Source organism: Schistocerca nitens, chromosome 1 (genome assembly GCF_023898315.1).
Source record: "Schistocerca nitens isolate TAMUIC-IGC-003100 chromosome 1, iqSchNite1.1, whole genome shotgun sequence".
Classification (NCBI taxonomy): Eukaryota; Metazoa; Arthropoda; class Insecta; order Orthoptera; family Acrididae; genus Schistocerca; species Schistocerca nitens.
The window spans coordinates 161,661,521-161,684,260 of NC_064614.1; the positions used below are offsets into that span (position 1 = coordinate 161,661,521).

Genomic DNA, 22,740 nt, shown 5'->3' on the forward strand with positions numbered 1-22,740 from the left:
ACGGCACAGCGGACACACCAGGAACCGCGGTGTTGGCCGTCGAATGGCGCTAGCTGCGCAGCATTTGTGCACCGCCGCCGTCAGTGTCAGCCAGTTTGCCGTGGTATATGGAGCTCCATCGCAGTCTTTAACACTGGTAGCATGCCGCGACAGCGTGGACGTGAACCGTATGTGCAGTTGACGGACTTTGAGCGAGGGCGTATAGTGGGCATGCGGGAGGCCGGCTGGACGTACCGCCAAATTGCTCAACACGTGGGGCGTGAGGTCTCCACAGTACATCGATGTTGTCGCCAGTGGTCGGCGGAAGGTGCACGTGCCCGTCGACCTGTGACCGGACCGCAGCGACGCACGGATGCACACCAAGACCGTAGGATCCTACGCAGTGCCGTAGGGGACCGCACCGCCACTTCCCAGCAAATTAGGGACACTGTTGCTCCTGGGGTATCGGCGAGGACCATTCGCAACCGTCTCCATGAAGCTGGGCTACGGTCCCGCACACCGTTAGGCCGTCTTCCGCTCACGCCCCAACATCGTGCAGCCCGCCTCCAGTGGTGTCGCGACAGGCGTGAATGGAGGGACGAATGGAGACGTGTCGTCTTCAGCGATGAGAGTCGCTTCTGCCTTGGTGCCAATGATGGTCGTATGCGTGTTTGGCGCCGTGCAGGTGAGCGTCACAATCAGGACTGCATACGACCGAGGCACACAGGGCCAACACCCGGCATCATGGTGTGGGGAGCGATCTCCTACACTGGCCGTACACCACTGGTGATCGTCGAGGGGACACTGAATAGTGCACGGTACATCCAAACCGTCATCGAACCCATCGTTCTACCATTCCTAGACCGGCAAGGGAACTTGCTGTTCCAACAGGACAATGCACGTCCGCATGTATCCCGTGCCACCCAACGTGCTCTAGAAGGTGTAAGTCAACTACCCTGGCCAGCAAGACCTCCGGATCTGTCCCCCATTGAGCATGTTTGGGACTGGATGAAGCGTCGTCTCACGCGGTCTGCATGTCCAGAGCGAACGCTGGTCCAACTGAGGCGCCAGGTGGAAATGGCATGGCAAGCCGTTCCACAGGACTACATCCAGCATCTCTACGATCGTCTCCATGGGAGAATAGCAGCCTGAATTGCTGCGAAAGGTGGATATACACTGTACTAGTGCCGACATTGTGCATGCTCTGTTGCCTGTGTCTATGTGCCTGTGGTTCCGTCAGTGTGATCATGTGATGTATCTGACCCCAGGAATGTGTCAATAAAGTTTCCCCTTCCTGGGACAATGAATTCACAGTGTTCTTATTTCAATTTCCAGGAGTGTATTTCATGTATCCATCATAGTCAAACTCCACTGTGGTTTATGGAAATCACATCTGTCTTGTAGTATCACATGTACAGTTTGAAACTATTTCCAGTTCCTCAACGAGAACTTTGACAGCAGACACAAACTGGTTAAAACTATCTGTTAGTCTACAACACACATCTAGAACAAAATTGCTGCTTACATCTGAATTGTAGAACAACAGTGTGGAATAAGATTGGACTATGAAGCAGACAAAAGATTATTAATTTAATTTCTTAGTTGAAAATTAAATATTTTTCACTGCCAAGCTATGAATGGAAGTGAATGATTATCATTCACTTCTAAGATCTGGATTTACAGCATGTCTGTTTACAATTATGGAATACACAACACAATGGCATATTTTCCACAGCTCATATTTATTGATTTAACAGAAAGCTGCATCAATTCTATATATGCTGATACATCATACACTGCTTAAAAATTGCTAAGGAACAGAGACATTATTGGACAGGAAAACGAAAAATGGTACAGATTTCACCACTTGAAAAAGCAAGGTAACAGACATAAATAACATTCATGTTTGACACAGGTCAGACTCCCAACATAAAGGTTGATACCAGATGCTCATTAAGAAATAGGCCCTCCTCAGGCACTAATCACATTTTTTACCTGTTATTCATGCTGGCTACCAAACTGCTGAGGAGTCCTTGTTGAATATCATCCCTATCCTTGGTCAAGGCAGTTTTCAATTCTTGCACAGTTCAGAAAGAGGACACTCATTGAGAAACACATCTACCAAGAGCATCCCAGGCATGTTCTAGATGTCTAGATCCAAGGAGTATGCAGGCCACTCCATATGTTCCATATCTTCACTTTCCAATGTGTCTGACACCTCAACAGTCATAGTCAACAGAAACTTGGGATGTACCACACCCCTAAATAGACAGTCATGATCCAGAATAACCTCCTTCAATATCTCAGTGCTGTCACTGTACTTCATGCAATGATACACAATGGTGCTTGGTCATTGCACATAATGCCTGCCCACACCATAATATCTAGGCCACTGATGACATTCATGAACATTCTATGTGGTGTTCTCCTCTCTGTCCACACTAACTGATGGTCAAAATCACCTGCCACATCAAAGAACATTACTCTGGACCATTGTGATTGACCCCCGACAACATGCTCCCTACACCAATGAAATCTTTCTCGATGATGGCGTGGTTGAAGTGGGATGCCTTTAACAGGATTCTAAGCATACAAACCAGCCTGATTTAATCACTGCAAAATGGTTCCAGCAGAGACACGCGTAACAATAGCAGCTACAATATCTGAAGTGATCTGCCTATAAGTGAGATGTCTGTTCCTTTACTCCACTATGGCTATGTATTGATCCTCCTGTGGTGTGGTGGTCTGTCTATGAGAACTGGCATGCTTTCACATAGCATTTCCAACCTCAGTGGCCTTCTTTTTAAACTCAAGATGACACTTTTGGTCAAACCCATTCTTGTGGCCACAATAATGATCCTCTCACTAGCTTGGAGGTGTCCATCTGCTTGTCCACAATCATAGGCACTCAAAAGATGTCTTGCAGACATGTTGCTTTACCACATGATTTGTTGCACTAATCAGCTCCACAAAAACCTTCATCAAACACTGTACTGCATGAATTGTCAGATGCATGCAGAGTGTTCATAGACAGTCTTCACTGCAGTTAATACTTCCCACCATCCACAGTTCCTTTTACTATTGTTTGTCTGGTGTTCCATAGCTACTGCCAGTTTTTCCTTAGCAATTGGCAACTGTCCCTTACCAAGTGTCAGTTGTCGTCGAGCAGTGTACTCTGTGGTTAAGATAGCCATGAAATAACAATAATTAATAAAATTCTTCTTGAAACTCACTGAAGAGATTGCGAACTCTTGCAGCTCCTTGGCCAACAAGAATGTCATCAAATTCTGAACCAGATGAATGAAAGAATGGCACCCCAGCTTCACCTGCTACAGCACGAGCTAGAAGGGTTTTTCCAGTGCCTGGAGGTCCAACAAGCAGAATGCCTTTAGGAAGCTTGGCACCCAATGCTGAAAACTTTTCTGGATTCTTCAAGAATTCAACTAAACATTTCAATTCTTGTTTTGCCTCATCAACCTGAAACACAGAATATATGTCAATATTACATGGATTTTCCCTTCACCAATATCACGAAATAATGTACATGTCTAAAAGTTTTGCTATTAATACTTTGAGAAAGGTGATCAACAAAATACTACATTTTAATTAGTCACTAACTTTATTGCCTTGTATTTTGTCAAAAAGCATATATGAACAGTGCATTGTATAAAAAGCATTATTTTCTATTATTTTCTAGTTTATTGTTCAGAATATGACTATTTGTGTTTTATCACTCAGTTCAGGGGCACCCATGGATTTCATGGGCCCCTAGACAAACTTTTGTTAGGACCCCCCCCCCCCCCCCCCAAGCCTTCTCATCCCACAGGAGTTAATTGTCTGAAATACTGATTCTTCAGAACACTGTTTAGCACTTTAGTAATAAATAAATGCTGTTCGCACAGCACACTCTCGATAATTTATTTATTAACTGAATGAGCATATTTGAATAAATACAAATATTAGTACACACAGTAATAACAACAATAATAGCCCCTAAAACAAAGAAAACTTAAATTTATTGAGAAACTTTTGTAGCGTACTTTGCTACCTTGATTTAAATAGTAGTACACACAATAATAATAATAATAATAATAGTCCCTAAAACAAAGAAACCTAACATTTATTGAGAAACCTTTGCAGCATATTTTGTTATCTTGATTTAAAATGTCTAGCTGAAACTGTTAGAGTCAGTTAAACGATTCCTGACAACTGTAAATGGAACACTGATTCTTCTATTACTGCAGCTGATTAAGTTATCCATTACATTTCTGAAGCTCATTTTAGAAACACATGCATGCTCTACTGATAACAGCAATAAATGATTAAGTTTCTCTTGGCCTAAAGTTGATCTTCAATTATTGATTCATTTTTGATTAATGCTCATTTACCGCACTCTCTATCACCTGAAGCAATAACCACTTATAAGATGGTGAAAATCCCAAGTGCAATGCAAAGTTCATGAAACACAGAGTGTATCCTCAACTTATAAATTTAATTTAGAAGAACAAACATTTATTTTTTGTTGTCTTTGTCAAACCCAGAAAAGTGCCCACATTCACGGACTTAAATATTTATATCTCTTCTAAGAGTTTATCACTCATATCATAAAGAAAAGTTTTAATTACTGTCTTAATTGTATCACTATCATCCAAAGTATTATTTATTCTAAATATGATTTCAAAAGTTAGTCAATTCCTCATTTCTTCATACCGAGAATCCATCTGACCTTGCCTATGATTTCTTCTTTTTCTTATTCTTTCTGCTTAAGAATTCATGCCAGAGAACTCCTACATTATTATCTATTGTAACAGTAAAAGCTTTAATATTTTTCATTTCAAAATTAAGGAAAATATCTTTGGACTGCAAAATCAAACTTCTTACATTTATATGGTCCAAAATATCCCTCCAAACATTCAAGAGACTCAATGTTTCAAACTCAGAGAAATATTTGATCAGCCCATTTAATTCTGCTATCCTATCTTGAGAGAAACTGCATTGACTATTTTTTGTATTTTAAGGTTTCTATCACTTCTGGTAACTTTTCTGCTATAGGCTCTACTCCTTCAATTCTTGTCCTCCATCTCGTTTCAGACAGACCACGAAGAAATTGACCACCAATGTAATTTAATAACGCTTCCCGTGTCTGCGAGCTTGTACTGAAGAAATTGTACTGCTAATCCAGACAACTTAAAGGATGTACCTACAACTTCATTACTTCATGTAGCATGTAATCCTACTAAGTTCAAAGTATGTGCTGAACAAGGAGAAAAAAATTTTGCTGGCACGCCATTTACATGCCCGGCCATATTATTCCATTATCAAAGCACTGACCACAGCAGTGCCATAAATCAATTTCATGCTTGTCCAATACATTTATAATAGCATTACTAATTGCATCACTTGTCTTTTTCTGCAAATCAAAATATTCCAGAAACCTCCCATGAATTGCTCCTTTATTTTCCTCTTTGTTAAAAAAAATCTTAAATTCAAAATATTCTGTTTGGTCTAGGCACACCTGGAGTAGCATCTCAAGTAACTAAAAAAACTGAGCTTCCTGCCTTTCTTCTAAGATACAGTGAGGTGACCAAAGTTAGGGGATACCTCCTAATACTGTCTCAGACCTCCTTTTGCCCGGTGCACTGCAGCAACTTCACATGGCATCGACTCAACAAGTTGTTTGAAAGTCCCCTGCAGAAATATTGAGCCATGCTGCCTCTATAGCTGTCCACTTGCCCAGAATGTTCACAATTTCGGTCCCGTGACAGGCCGCATTGTCGTCCACAAAAATTTCATCATTGTTTGGGAACATTAAGTCTATGAATGACTGCAAATGGTTTCCACTATTTTCAGTAATGATTGGTTCTGTTGGACCAGAGCAGCCAGTCCGTGCTGTGTAAACACAGCCCACACCATTACAGAGCCACCACCAGCTTGCACAGTGCCTTTTTGATAACCTGGATCCACTGCTTTGTGAGATCTGTGCCACACTGAAACCTTACCAACTGATATCAGGACTCATCTGGCCAGGTCTCGTGTTTTCACCCATCTACAGTCCAGTCGATACCGTCGTTACCCCGGGAGAGGTGTGCCGACAGTGTCACGCCATTAGCAAAGACACTCGTATCTGTTGTTTGCTGCCATAGATTATTAACACCAAATGTTGCAACACTATACTAATGGATACATTTGTTGTATGTCCCACAATGGTTTCTGCAATTATTTCCTGCAGTGTAGCTCGTCTACTAACAACTCTATACAAACACCGCTGCTCTTCGCCATTAAGTCGAGGACGTCGGGCCCTGCATTGTCCGTGGTGAGAGGTAATGCCTGAAATTTGGTATTCTCGGCACACTACTGAATTCGATAATGATTTCCACAGTGAAATGTTCCATCTATCTAGCTCCAGCTACCATTCCATATTCACAGTCTTTAATTCCCATCGTGCAGACGTAATGACATTGGAAAGCTTTTCATATGAATTACCTCAGTACAAATGACAGCTCCGCTAATGCACTGACCTTTTTATACCTTGTGTACGTGGTACTACCACCATCCAAACATGTGCATATTACTATCACATGACTTCTGTCACTTCACTTCAGTGTATTACCCCCTGCACAAAGATAAAATCTCATTGAATGCTCTCCAAGATAAACAGTACACTATCTTTTCATGTTTCTCTTGACAGCTCTAAGCATAAATTGTATATTCTCTCAAAAATGGCTCATATTAACCAATAACTCAACCCCAAGAAGTTACCAATATCTGGCTCACCTAACAGGTGGCTATTTCTCCTAAAAGGCAAAGATCATGAGGCTAAAAAGACAGTAACATATAAACTTTTTTCTTAACAGCTCACATAAAAACTCTCTTTCCTTCAGCAATAGTTCCTGGAATGTAAAATACACATTGATACCCAACAGGCTTTTTTCATAACATCTAAATGCTAAAAATTATTTTTATGCAACAATCTACCCTCATGATCAGAAGAGTTCTTGTTGTTGTTGTGGTCTTCAGTTCTGAGACTGGTTTGATGCAGCTCTCCATGCTACTCTATCCTGTGCAAGCTTCTTCATCTCCCAGTACCTACTGCAACCTACATCCTTCTGAATCTGCTTAGTGTATTGATCTCTTGGTCTCCCTCTACGATTTTTACCCTCCACACTGCCCTCCAATGCTAAATTTGTGATCCCTTGATGCCTTAAAACGTGTCCTACCAACCGATCCCTTCTTCTAGTCAAGTTGTGCCACAAAATTCTCTTCTCACCAATCCTATTCAATACCTTCTCATTAGTTACGTGATCTACCCACCTTATCTTCAGCATTCTTCTGTAGCACCACATTTTGAAAGCTTCTATTCTCTTCTTGCCCAAACTGGTTATCGTCCATGTTTCACTTCCATACATGGCTACACTCCATACAAATACTTTCAGAAACGACTTCCTGACACTTAAATCTATACTTGATGTTAACAAATTTCTCTTCTTCAGAAACGATTTCCTTGCCATTGCCAGTCTACATTTTATATCCTCTCTACTTCGACCATCATCAGTTATTTTGCTCCCTAAATAGAAAAACTCCTTTACTACTTTAAGTGTCTCATTTCCTCATCTAATTCCCTCATCATCACCCGATTTAATTTGACTACATTCCATTATCCTCGTTTTGCTTTTGTTGATGTTCATCTTATATCTTCCTTTCAAGACACTGTCCATTCCGTTCAACTGCTCTTCCAAGTCCTTTGCTGTCTCTGACAGCATTACAATGTCATCGGCAAACCTTACAGTTTTTATTTCTTCTCCATGGATTTTAATACCTACTCCGAATTATTCTTTTGTTTCTTTTACTGCTTGCTCAATATACAGATTGAACAACATTGGGGAGAGGCTACAACCCTGTCTCACTCCCTTCCCAACCACTGCTTCCCTTTCATGCCCCTCGACTCTTATAACTGCCATCTGGTTTCTGTACAAATTGTAAATAGCCTTTCGCTCCCTGTATTTTACCCCTGCCACCTTCAGAATTTGAAAGAGAGTATTCCAGTTAATGTTGTCAAAAGCTTTCTCTAAGTCTACAAATGCTAGAAATGTAGGTTTGCCTTTTCTTAATCTTTCTTCTAAGATAAGTCGTAAGGTTAGTATTGCCTCACGTGTTCCAACATTTCTACGGAATCCAAACTGATCTTCCCCAAGGTCTGCTTCTACCAGTTTTTCCATTCGTCTGTAAAGAATTCACGTTAGTATTTTGCAGCTGTGACTTATTAAACTGATAGTTTGGTAATTTTCACATCTGTCAACACCTGCTTTCTTTGGGATTGGAATTATTATATTCTTCTTGAAGTCTGTGGGAATTTCGCCTGTCTCATACATCTTGCTCACCAGATGGTAGAGTTTTGTCAGGACTGGCTCTCCCAAGGCCATCAGTAGTTCTAATGGAATGTTGTCTACTCCCGGGGCCTTGTTTCGACTCAGGTCTTTCAGTGCTCTGTCAAACTCTTCACGCAGTATCTTATCTCCCATTTCATCTTCATCTACATCCTCTTTCATTTCCATAATATTGTCCTCAAGTACATCCCCCTTGTATAGACCCTCTATATACTCCTTCCACCTTTCTGCTTTCCCTTCTTTGCTTAGAACTGGGTTGCCATCTGAGCTCTTGATATTCATACAAGTGGTTCTCTTCTCTCCAAAGGTCTCTTTAATTTTCCTGTAGGCAGTATCTATCTTACCCCTAGTGAGACAAGCCTCTACATCCTTACATTTGTCCTCTAGCCATCCCTGCTTAGCCATTTTGCGCTTCCTGACGATCTCATTTTTGAGACGTTTGTATTCCTTTTTGCCTGCTTCATTTACTGCATTTTTATATTTTCTCCTTTCATCAATTAAATTCAATATTTCTTCTGTTACCCAAGGATTTCTATTAGCCCTCGTCTTTTTACCTACTTGATCCTCTGCTGCCTTCACTACTTCATCCCTCAGAGCTACCCATTCTTCTTCTACTGTATTTCTTTCCCCCATTCCTGTCAATTGTTCCCTTATGCTGTCCCTGAAACTCTCTACACCCTCTGGTTCTTTCAGTTTATCCAGTTCCCATCTCCTTAAATTCCCACCTTTTTGCAGTTTCTTCAGTTTCAATCTGCAGGTCATAACCAATAGATTGCGGTCAGAATCCACATCTGCCCCTGGAAATGTCTTACAATTTAAAACCTGGTTCCTAAATCTCTGTCTTACCATTATATAATCTATCTGATACCTTTTAGTATCTCCAGGATTCTTCCAGGTATACAACCTTCTTTTATGATTCTTGAACCAAGTGTTAGCTATGATTAAGTTATGCTCTGTGCAAAATTCTACAAGACGGCTTCCTCTTTCATTTCTTCCCCCCAAACCATATTCACCTACTATGTTTCCTTCTCTCCCTTTTCCTACTGACGAATTCCAGTCACCCATGACTATTAAATTTTCGTCTCCCTTCACTACCTTAATAATTTCTTTTATCTCGTCATACATTTCATCAATTTCTTCATCATCTGCAGAGCTAGTTGGCATATAAACTTGTACTACTGTAGTAGGCATGGGCTTTGTGTCTATCTTGGCCACAATAATGCGTTCACTATGCTGTTTGTAGTAGCTAACACGCACTCCTATTTTTTTTATTCATTATTAAACCTACTCCTGCATTACCCCTATTTGATTTTGTATTTATAACCCTGTAATCACCTGACCAAAAGTCTTGTTCCTCCTGCCACCGAACTTCACTAATTCCCACTATATCTAACTTTAACCTATTTTCTAACCTACCTGCCCGATTAAGGGATCTGACATTCCACGCTCCGATCCGTAGAATGCCAGTTTTCTTTCTCCTGATAACGACGTCCTCTTGAGTAGTCCCCGCCCGGAGATCCGAATGGGGGACTATTTTACCTCCGGAATATTTTACCCAAGAGGACGCCATCATCATTTAATCATACAGTAAAGCTGCATGTCCTCGGGAAAAATTACGGCTGTAGTTTCCCCTTGCTTTCAGCCGTTCGCAGTACCAGCACAGCAAGGCCGTTTTGGTTAATGTTACAAGGCCAGATCAGTCAATCATCCAGACTGTTGCCCCTGCAACTACTGAAAAGGCTGCTGCCCCTCTTCAGGAACCACGTTTCTCTGGCCTCTCAACAGATACCCCTCCGTTATGGTTGCACCTACGGTACGGCCATCTGTATCGCTGAGGCACGCAAGCCTCCCCACCAATGGCAAGGTCCATGGTTCATGGGGGGGGATCAGAAGAGTAGAGTATAGCTTTTTCCAAGTTGTTTTTATGTAGTTAATCCTTCATCTAGCTTAGCTAACTTAGATGCACCAGGGCTTTGGGATCATAATAAGCATGGCCAACAGAAGAGCTTTCTCTGGCTGTCACTCCACATTAACTAATTTCTTTTTACTTCAAATTTGTTATTAGAACATTTGGAACACAGGTGATACTTGATAAATATTCTACTTCATTTGTCTACAAACTGTTGAACTTTTCAAAGATCAATATTTGAAATGCCATTCTAACAATTCCATTTGTATCACTGTTATTACATGTATAGCCCATTCCCAAGATCACTTGGGTTCCAGTCATAGTCACTACATCTATCAGACTCAGACTTTTGTTCACTTATCTTTCCTTTACAAGGCAGCCAAATTCCTACATCAGATGTATTTAGTTTAGGTTTTTGTGCAGAACAGGTTTCTGCTTCTGTTGATGTTGAAGGGTTACACTGAGTTACCTTTTGGCAGAAAGTAAAGTAGTTTCCTGTTGGTTTTGTGTATTTTCTCAAGCTCTTTCACATATTTTTCAATGTGTTTAATTTTTCTGATCACTTCTGTCCACAAGATTTATAGATATAACCTGACATTATCCTGGAAATAAATAATTAAAATATCAACTAAATGTGTTTACCAGACTAATGGGAGCTTTAAATAACAGTGAAAGTAGTAGTACTAAACTATTTTTTAAATTTTGTAACCTATCTTTAGTAAAGAATATAAAGAGACTTGCCTGATAGATTCACACATACCTGTAGTACCTGCACAAGCAAAGAATCCTAACTTTCATGAAAACAACAACTTGTGCACTGTCGTCACTCCTAACATTAATCGAGTAAATGTCAATAAGCACAACATCTAAATCTGAGGCACAGTGTATGTAAGATGTGGTGTCACCGCCAGACACCACACTTGCTAGGTGGTAACTTAAATCGGCCGCGGTCCTGTAGTACAGGTCGGACCCGCGTGTCGCCACTGTGTAATCGCAAACCTAGCGCCACCACATGGCAGGTGACAAGACACGGACGAGACCTCGTCCCAGTTGTACGGACTACATAGCTTGCGACCAGACGTACGAAGCTTTCCTCTCATTTGCCGAGAGACAGATTGAATAGCCTTCAGCTTAGTCCATAGCTGCTACCTAGCAAGGCGCCATTTGTATCAGTGCTAATAGCGTACTAATATTCAAGAGATGTATTCCAACAAGAGAATAAAAGTTAAGTAACATCTACGTACTTTTCTTCTTATTCATTAATAAGTCTCATGTTCCAGAACTTCAAGCCCGTCTGCGTTAGTTTAGCGTGCACCTAGCTACCTCATTGTGTCTATGCTGTATGAGCAAGACACAACATAAGACACACACTGACATCAGAGCCGGCAAGAAAAGGGTCATCAGTATTGTTGTCAATGCCGCTTTTATGAAAATAGCAAAGTCACAATGCCAGAGTCTCTAAATTCATCTAAGCCTATTATAAATGGAAAAAATGTTATTCTTGTTTCCAAAGGAGCTTTAGAAAGTTAGTCAATCCATATTTAAATACATTTAATCTCAGAAAAGTTATGATCATTTGCTAAACACAGGGGGTAAAGATTCATTTTTTTCATTTGGTGGTAGGGATGTTCTGTCATCACTGCAACTGTTTACCAATATGTGTTGTAAAACTGATTTCAATAGTCAGAAGACTATAGCATGTCCAACTTTACTTGAGTCATACCACAGGCTAGTATGGGGAATGAATGGGTGACAATATGGTGGCCGCAGGGTGGGAAATGTTGTGCAGGAAACATCTGTGGCAGTGCTGACAACATCTGCAGCTCACACTACATTCTGACCACTTGCTGCGAAGGAAGTGATGCACGGGAAGGTTTCATGCATGTGTGTTAAAACTATGTTCATGTTCACAGGTGTTCCCTATTTGTAGCAATGGAAGTGATTTGAAATTAAATTAAGGACACAGCTCAAGGTCAAACAATAAGCAGAGTATCGCACAATAGCTACTGCAGCACCACTCAATGTTACCTTGCATACACTGCAGCAGTTGCAAGCACAGTGGCAAGCATCACAAACTCTTACAAATTCCCTCGACAAATGTCAAGCAGTGCATTGCCTCAACAAAAGTTGAACGAGTCATAAAATCTTTTTGTTGTGTCAATTTATTTTTTGGTGTTTTATATTTACCAAACTAACAAAAGAATCACTAGCAATGTTGTCTGTACGTGCTTGCATAATCATCCAGCACAGACAGTTTGATGAAAATTTCAGTCTTCTGAAAAATCACAACTGAATAGAGAGATTTTTTTTGTCACAGCCTCGCCCCCCCCCCCCACCCTCCCGCAACATTTGTCGGGATTGCCCTCCCCCTAATAGGTGGCCCTGCTCAAGTACATACCACGTGAAAAACGAGAGGGAGAAGGGGGGAGAGAAAGAAAGAAGGAGAGAGAGAGAGAAACAGAAAGAGAAAGAGAGAGAGAGAGAGAAAGAGATGCAGCATTACATATGGCAAGACGTCTCGAGGGAGACAATCTCATTGGCTACTGGTGGCAGTGACTGCACAGAATTGTTTGAGACTGGGCCACCTTTTGACATAACTCTCACTAAAGGTGTAACATTCAGTGTAAACCCAATTTTATGTTTCTGGAATTAATTTGTCCCTTGCCAATTACTGAATTTTTTTAACAGTCCCTTCAAATTTTCTGCATTCACAGTGTTATTTTACACACACTATTGCATTCTTAATTTCTGCATGTCTTTCCATTAACAGCTAATAACAACATTCATCAAGGAAAAATAAAAATATGGTGCAATTAACATAAAATGATGCTGACAACACACTGACCGCTTTCAAGTGATGTTTACAAACTTTATCACACTCAACTTTCTTGAGCTCTAGAGTCCCTAGTTGTAAAGCAGTAGAAGTTGTTTAAAGTCCAAATAATTTGTTGTTGTTTTATATACTGTAACTGTCAACCTAACAATAACTTTGTTGTGTGTCATGCTGTTTGTAGTTCCATTATTCGATAAAGTACTGGATTGAGCAAAATTTCAGTATTAGCCCCAACAGATGAAAAGTTAGCATTCACAAACAATAGTTATGGTAGCACCTCTTCCACACAATACACAAACTAATTTCAAACCATTGGAGATGTTGGTGCCACATGTGAAAAACATATTAACTACTACATGGGAATTGTTGACAACCTACTTCTTTTTTTAAGTTCCATAACTTTGATTTGCAGGGAGACATGATCAACTTTTGTACCTACGACAACACCCCCACCCCCCTTTCCCTGAATATGTAGCGATTTATGAGGCAGTGGTTAGGTTGGGACCTAATAGCACAGCTTAAATACGCCAGATTTCAAAGGTGTTGGTTAGGCAGAACATGACTGCACTGCTAAATTTTAATGGTTCTTTTCACTCTGTAATGTGATCAACAGAAATATATTGTCATGTTCTACCACAATCAATTCCAAATACAAAAAGAGAGTCATCAATAAAGTACAGCGCTTAGCAATGATAGTTTGTTTATTTACACCAACTTACAGTCAGAAAAAAAAAAACTGAACTCCTGGCTGGAGAGTGCTGCCATTTATACAAACACCAAATATTCCAGAATATACAGAAATTACAAAGAAAAGAAATACTGAGAACTTATACCGATGCCTCTTTTTTTAATCTTTTTCTTCTTCTCGTTTATCCCAGCTTCTTGCGATCTCTTGTGAAGAGACATGATACAACAAGTTCTGTAGTGGTGTAGGACAATCAATGAAGATACACAACAGTTAAAAATTTAACTTCTGAAACTTCTGGTTTATTGGCATTTATGGAAAGTAGAACACTCTCATACTCTCATGTGGTCAGCAAACTTTGTGTAACATTTTGTGTGTGTAATGGGCCTTCCTACATCTTAAACCGTTCTAATTAATTAATTAAGCTGCTTTACAGTGTTGCTAGGTAACATAACTAACAAGGTGATATGTCTCTAAATTAAAACTGGACCTTGATATTTTGAATACATTTTTGGTTCATTTTTTGTCAAAATAAGCACTTGTCTCAAAATTAATTTCCAACTAAGTGCACTAAGTCCAAATGCATTTGCAACTATTGTACGCGATTTACTGGACAGCTTGATCATGCCACTGATCAAAGACGATTCCAGCCATGGACCACAGCTGCCAAGGTCACCACTTCTGTATGGTGTGCATCAGTGATGGGCTGGTGGTGCGGTTCGAAGACCATTTGCTTCCTTGCGCCAGTGTGATGTTCACAGGTCTGCTGCCTCCACCTCCTCCCTCAGTGCTTGTCCTGGCCTCACAGGGTGTCCCCGCTGTGGGTCTGGACCTGCCCTCCTTATGGGGCTCCAGCATGGTGGCACCTGTTGCCAAACCTTCCTGCGATGCTTCGTTGTCACCGGTGATTCCACCACCGGCTGGGCACGCATGTTTGAACTTTTCAACAACAGTGTCCCTGGCACTTCCAACCAAACAGCCAGCACCTTCTCTGTCAGCATAATTCAACCACGTCAAGGAGCCAGGCATCTGCCAGTGTCCTTGTCACTGGTCCTCTCTTACGGTACCTCATGGGGGAGTGGTCTCCGCATGTGTCCACACTTTTGCCTCTACTCATCAGTTCTGACCCAGACTCTCCTCCTGTCACCACTGTCATTACCTACAGCCTCCACTGTCAAAGCCAAGAATGTTTCAACAGTTGCCTCAATGTTCGCATCGATGAAGTGCCCTTTCCCCAAGGGGGTAGGGGTGCTATAATACTGTACATACTACTTGGATGTGCATTGCGGCAACAGGCCACCAGTGCACTATGCTTCAAATATTCCGTCAACATCTCCACAGGCTGGCCACCACAGGCCACCACATGACTTGTGCACATGGCACAGCAACCATTGTGCTATCTAGCAGAGCCCTCCTCTTCACAAGCACAGTGCAGCAGGCAATTGCCCTCATATTGTATTGACACTTGTTCTCAGCAAATGCTTGTATCAACACTCAGATTGTTTCTATGTTTTGTCTATGTTCTCAGCTGTTGTTTGCTCGTATGTGGAAGAAGAATAAACATTGGTTCACTGTGGCCGTGCTGTTGTTTGTGTCTTACAATACAATACATTTTTCTTCTTTGCGCCTATTCCAAATGAAGTCAACTTTAATACTGACAGTACATATTTTATGTCATACAACTTGTTTTTGTGTGGAATTACATGAACAAAATTAATAATAATCATTAATTGTATTAAACTAACAGTAATATGTGCTTTCCAGTATATGCACAGTAAACATACCCCTTTTACATCCTCAAATGTGACCCTTGTCTCTTCAGGGTCCACTTCTCTTTGGCTGCCTAGTCTATCTAGCCAAAAGCCAAATCCTGTGGACAATGTAAACAGTATTGGAAGTTAGCAAAAGTAAAGACAGGACTTTGCATGGTGGAGGTAGCCACAAAGGCCACATGTTGAGTAAGAGAAGCATGCAACATGAGCATGAAGGGCATATGAAATAATTTATTTGACATAATTTATGAGGTGAATTCTACAGATAACAAAGACAGGAATAAGATGACACAATCAATGAGGTAATATGCTTAGGAAGTAAAGGCATGAATTATATGGCATATTAATGAAGCAAGGTCCTTAGGCAATAAAAGAGTGAGATTTGAGACAAAGGGCAAGAACTGTAAGAGAGAAAGATAGAAAGATTAATAGTGAGGACTATGCTATCTCTTAAGAAGGCAATGAAAGGCTTAGAAAATAGTTCTAGGCCTTAAACGGAAAGGCTTCAGTCTGTGAAAGATATCTAAAGAATAACATACAAGGGCAGACAGTAAGATGATGTAAAGCCTTCGATGCTACATCATGTCAGGGGCTGGTGGGTCGAAGGGGAAAAGTGAACAAAACCACAGGACTGGGGGTCCAGCAGAGAGAAGGTGCAACAGAGATGTCAGTGGGTAGTGAATAGGCAGTTTGTATTATAGGCTGGGGTCACTAGGAGGAATTTAACTAGATGCAAGGCTCTCCTAACCATAGCTTTTTTACAAGGATTTCAATAAGCAGAGAGAACAGTGATAACATTGCTGTCTCTGCCTAAGGACTTCACTATTAATGTGGAGGCACCTCAAAAATGGTTGGTTAACAGGTATACATCACCTAAAACCAAATAGATAAATAAGCTAGGAGAGTCACTTCAAATTTGAGATTCAGAAGCAACTAAGGGAATTAATTGTATCTTCTGACTTGTTTATTCTGCTCATCATCCCCTGATCATACACATCCATCACTGGGGAATTTACATCAGACAATCAAGTCTCCCTCTCACTCATGTCAACCAACTGAATTGCCTTTATCATGAAGCCCCATCACTCAATCCCTTTCAAAACCTATGCTCGGGATATGACACTGTACATAAAAAAAGAGTCACTTGTGCTCGCTTGAAAACCACAATCATAATTACAATGACAAAATAATAAGGAAAATGAAGTTGGCACTGCACAGATCAAACAAATTCATTAGAATTTGGAGCTTAAAGAACAAAATATCATTATCAAAACTACGAAGCAGAAGAACATGAAAAAGGATGAATATTGTAAAATAGAACATAGAGATGAAATGATATGTGGAAGGGGGGAGGGGGAGGGGGGGAAAAAAAAAACGGAATAACATTGCCGTGGGCGGAGCTTGTGTAGTATGCACTTCTGCCACTAGACGTGTATAGTGCAACTCATTGCCAGTTCAGTGCCACCTGTGTTGCTGATCAGGCTTGCTCTGCTAATCTGCAGGATTGTTTTTGTTAGCACTGTTTTGTGCTTGTTTTCTTTTTATGATGGCAAGTTTAAGTGAACAATGTGTAGCTGTGAAATTTTGTTTTCTACTCAGTAAAAATGCTGCTGAAACAGTTTTAATGCTGAAAACAAACAAGATGACACTATGGGAAAAACTGCAGTGTATGAGTGGTTTGCTCAATTTAAAAGTGGCAACATATCGACTGATGACAAACCTCGTTCTGGGCATGTTTGCTCAGTTTAAAAGTGGTGACATCGATTGATGACAAATCTCATTCGGGACATCTATCAACTGCCCCAATCGACAAAAATAGTGACTGATGTCAGACAATTCATCAACTGTCAGAGATTAGTGGGTTATCTTGGAGCTCAGTTCAGTGAATTTTAACAGAAGATTTGGGAATGGAAAGGGTTGCTGCCAAGTTTGTTCTGCAACACAGCCATCTCTATAAGACAGTTTTTGGCTAAAAATGCCATGGTTCCGCTGTCCCAAGTATCTTACTCACCTGACTTGGCTTTGTGCAACTTTTTCTTATTTCCACTCATGAAAAGGGGCATGGAAGGACATCAATTTGGAGGAGCAGTCAGCCATTTCTAAAGATGAGTACAAAAATGTTTTGAACCGTGGAAGCACCAGTGGGACAAATGTATTAATTTTAATTGAGGATATTTTGAAGGGGATAAGGTTGTTTTGTAAACAATTTGAAAAAAAAAATAAGTTTTAAAAAATAATTGCAGTTTTTTTCGTGTACTCCTTCATAAGTCACTTCAATTTTACTTTGCTTATTTGTTCACTTGTAATTAGAACTAAGAAATATTCATTCAATTTCCCTGCCAGTCATACTATTCTTTCTCTACCAAGCAATAGACAAAAGATACTCTTAGCAGGGTTATTAATCATGTTGTAAATAAGTGGAAATAGTAAAGTGAAGTCATCTGTTGCAACTTGCTAATCAACTCTTCCTAGAAGCACAGAGACTATCACAACAATATGAGGAGGGGTGAGCAGGCTGCTTGGATCAGACTTAAATCATAATAGCTCCAAATATTTGCTATGAGTGTTCTTTTGTCTTTTGTTATTTGGATGACAATAATCTATTCTATTTCTTCAAATATTGTTTATTTTTCCAATTTGTAAAATATATATATATATATAACAGAGGGAAACATTCCACGTGGAAAAATATATCTAAAAAGAAAGATGGTGAGACTTACCAAACAAAAGCGCTGGCAGGTCGATAGACACACAAACAAACACAAATATACACACAAAATTCAAGCTTTCGCAACAAACTGTTGCCTCATCAGGAAAGAGGGGAAGGAGAGGGAAAGACGAAAGGATGTGGGTTTTAAGGGAGAGGATAAGGAGTCATTCCAATCCCGGGAGCGGAAAGACTTACCTTAGGGGGAAAAAAGGACAGGTATACACTCGCACACACACCCATATCCATCCACACATACAGACACAAGCAGACATATTCAAAGACAAAGAGTTTCTCTTTGAATATGTCTGCTTGTGTCTGTATGTGTGGATGGATATGGGTGTGTGTGCGAGTGTATACCTGTCCTTTTTTCCCCCTAAGGTAAGTCTTTCCGCTCCCGGGATTGGAATGACTCCTTATCCTCTCCCTTAAAACCCACATCCTTTCGTCTTTCCCTCTCCTTCCCCTCTTTCCTGATGAGGCAACAGTTTGTTGCGAAAGCTTGAATTTTGTGTGTATATTTGTGTTTGTTTGTGTGTCTATCGACCTGCCAGCGCTTTTGTTTGGTAAGTCTCACCATCTTTCTTTTTAGATATATATATATATATATATATATATATATATATATATATATATATATATATGTCAGTACTTCTTCTGCTGCATGTCATTTACAGTTAGTTTCTATGGAACAATTACTCAAAAGAATGATATTTTACCATATGAATTAATGTACAGGGCTATTACAAATGATTGAAGCGATTTCATAAATTCACTGTAGCTCCATTCATTGACATATGGTCACGACACACTACAGATACGTAGAAAAACTCATAAAGTTTTGTTCAGCTGAAGCCGCACTTCAGGCTTCTGCCGCCAGAGTGCTCGAGAGCGCAGTGAGACAATATGGCGACAGGAGCCGAGAAAGCGTATGTCGTGCTTGAAATGCACTCACATCAGTCAGTCATAACAGTGCAACGACACTTCAGGACGAAGTTCAACAAAGATCCGCCAACTGCTAACTCCATTCGGCGATGGTATGCGCAGTTTAAAGCTTCTGGATGCCTCTGTAAGGGGAAATCAACGGGTCGGCCTGCAGTGAGCGAAGAAACGGTTGAACGCGTGCGGGCAAGTTTCACGCGTAGCCCGCGGAACTCAACGAATAAAGCAAGCAGGGAGCTAAACATACCACAGCCGACGGTTTGGAAAACCTTACGGAAAAGGCTAAAGTAGAAGCCTTACCGTTTACAATTGGTACAAGCCCTGACACCCGATGACAAAGTCAAACACTTTGAATTTTCGGTGCAGTTGCAACAGCTCATGGAAGAGGATGCGTTCAGTGCGAAACTTGTTTTCAGTGATGAAGCAACATTTTTTCTTAATGGTGAAGTGAACAGACACAATGTGCGAATCTGGGCAGTAGAGAATCCTCACGCATTCATGCAGCAAATTCACAATTCACCAAAAGTTAAAGTGTTTTGTGTAATCTCACGGTTTAAAGTTTACGGCCCCTTTTTCTTCTGCGAAAAAAACATTACAGGACACGTGTATCTGGACATGCTGGAAAATTGGCTCATGCCACAACTGGAGACCGACAGCGCCGACTTCATCTTTCAACAGGATGATGCTCCACCGCACTTCCATCATGATGTTCAGCATTTCTTAAACAGGAGATTGGAAAACCGATGGATCGGTCGTGGTGGAGATCATGATCAGCAATTCATGTCATGGCCTCCACGCTCTCCCGACTTAGCCCCATGTGATTTCTTTCTGTGGGGTTATGTGAAAGATTCAGTGTTTAAACCTCCTCTACCAAGAAACGTGCCAGAACTGCAAGCTCGCATCAACGATGCTTTCGAACTCATTGATGGGGACATGCTGCGCCGAGTGTGGGAGGAACTTGATTATCGGCTTGATGTCTGCCAAATCACTAAAGGGGCACATATCGAACATTTGTGAATGCCTAAAAAAACTTTTTGAGTTTTTGTATGTGTGTGCAAAGCATTGTGAAAATATCTCAAATAATAAAGTTATTGTAGAGCTGTGAAATCGCTTCAATCATTTGTAATAACCCTGTACACTAGCAATGTTTATATTAGTGTAATTTACTCTCCACAGCAAATCTGATTTGCAGGTAAATACACCTGAAAAATATCTGTACAGTATTAACCATACCACACATTTGGCCTGTTGTCAGTTGTCAAAAAGGTTACATATATTTTGGTACCATCAGTGGTTATTTAATTTGTATCAAAATGGATTGGAGACTTTGTATTAAATGTTACTACAAGAAAAGAATAAAGTGTAGCAAAGTTTTGGAGTTGTTACATATTACTTATGATGAGTCAGCCATGAGTAAAACAAGGGCTTACAAGTAGAATAAACATTTCAAAGATGATGATAACGAGCACCCAAGATGCCCCAGCACACATCAGCCAATGAAATTGTGGAATACTGTATTTATTAGAGTATAAAATTACCCTGATATGACCCCCTCCCTCTTTTTTTAAGAGGCTCCTTGAGAAAAAATAATTTTTTACGTATTCTGACTTATCAGATTTACAAACTGTTTTATTGACATTAAGTATCTGCCTAAACATTAACAATGTCCAGTATACCTGTTTTAAACTTAGACCATTTATTGATTGTCTACATACTGATAATACAAGAAGAAATAAAATAAAAAATAATTTTTATTTTCACTACCTTTTATGCTTACTAAGCCTGTTATCTGTGGTGTCACTATTTTTAATCATCATGATCATAATCATCATCTTAATAGCACAGATGTGAAATTTATATCTTCACTGTCACAAATATTTTGCTGTTGTTTCCATTTACCTTGCAATACCTGAAATTGTGATCACTGTGAAACCTGAGAATGCAGCTGTTTTTTGCTGAATACTTTTAGGGTTTCACTTCTATACTGACATGAGTATGTTACAATGTTTCTTGCTTCCAAACATATTGTCTGCCTGCCACTCCTTCACTGGCTGCACAGAATCAGTAGCTGACACACCCTGTTTCATTCCCATTATACCTTATGGTGAGCATTGACAACATCGTTGCAGTAAGTAGTCCACAGGCTGCTGTCTTGACTTCCACCGTCTCCTGCAGAAATTTATATCACTGTTATGTATTTGCTCAATTTTAAAGTCAGTTCAATTGGATTCAGGCAAACTGTAGTTTAAATGTGGTAGATGTTCATGAAAAGCTAAAGTATGTGGTATATGTTCCCATGGTTGGCAGCACAGTGTAATTTGCTGCCTGCTCACTACTTCTTTCCCCGCACTCATCCTAGTTCTCAGCCATGCCAGTATCAATGTTCGCTCTCCAGCCCTTCCATAATGCTGTGCTTGAGCAACTAGGGTACATGCAATAACACCAACTAAAACATAAATAAAAGATTGCAGTCATGTTTCAGTGAAATTCTCAAACTTTCACTCATCCCGCAATATAGTGATGTCTGTTGGTACTATCCCCACGATGGGTCTTCCCGCAGTAATTTATTATCATGGAAACAATAACAGTCAGTTTAAAGTTTAACACAATTTATGTCATTATTAACACATTTAATTTTGGATTAGTTTTCTTTCTTGTTTCATCTGAATGTTACCATCTTGTTCAAAAGTTGATTAAATGGTAGTAACTTTTTTAGCTGGTATTCTAATATGTGAACAGTGATCAGATTTTTCATTTGTGACCCACTTGTTAAATAATTACAATATCTCATAATCAAATGAAATATTGAGTTGGGTACAGAATCAAGTAATGTTTTCTGAAGGGCATCATGTTTGCCTTTCAGAGTTAACTGTATTTAGAAAGCACCACAAATGTTTTTATACGGTATCCATATATGTGTGAGAACTTTTATTGCAAACCTGTTCAAATACAACAAGTGTGTGTAAGATGGCAGCATAAAATTCTATGTCCTCCTGAGTTTCACAAAATTGTCAAATTTTAAGCAGATCACTAAACTGTTGTGGTGGCTAGTTCTCCCTTGCACTAGTGCTTCTCTTCTATTAGTGATGCACAAGTCAAATTTCAGGTGGTTGTTCAAGCAAGGCCAATATTGTATTGAGTGCTTTGGCATATCAGGAAATCTTGAGCCTGTTTGAACATGTCATTTGGCCTTCTTACCCTTCCAAACTCTAAAAAATAAATCTGCACATTATCTCAATAGCTCAAGCTTCATATTTAAATGTAAGATGACTTCCACATCAATCTATTAAACAATGTAAAAATGTTGATGCCAGTAGCAACTGTTTAACACCTGAATATAAGATCAACCTGTCGTTTTTGAATGACAAATATCGGAAAAAACATAGCCTTATAATAGAAAAAATACAGTAAGTGAAGGAAATGACTGTAAACAATCGCTATCTCACAGGCATAGAAGGCACTGATGATGGTATTTAGTTCATGCCATGAAATTTTTTAGGATGGTTTGATTATGAAATGTGGGAAACAA

At 40.1% G+C, this 22,740-nt stretch overlaps 1 protein-coding gene across 1 annotated transcript in view; it reads right to left on the reverse strand.

Annotated features, from left to right (window-relative positions):
• The window catches only part of LOC126233810 (ATP-dependent zinc metalloprotease YME1L-like), a 170,289-nt gene that overhangs the window by 143,903 nt on the left and 3,646 nt on the right, over positions 1–22,740 (reverse strand). Inside the window, exons 3-4 of the mRNA XM_049942889.1 lie at positions 15,575–15,660; positions 3,213–3,456 (exon numbers count right to left, since the gene is read on the reverse strand). Coding sequence (XP_049798846.1) covers positions 3,213–3,456; positions 15,575–15,660 — 330 coding nt within the window. The remainder of the gene's footprint in view (positions 1–3,212; positions 3,457–15,574; positions 15,661–22,740) is intronic.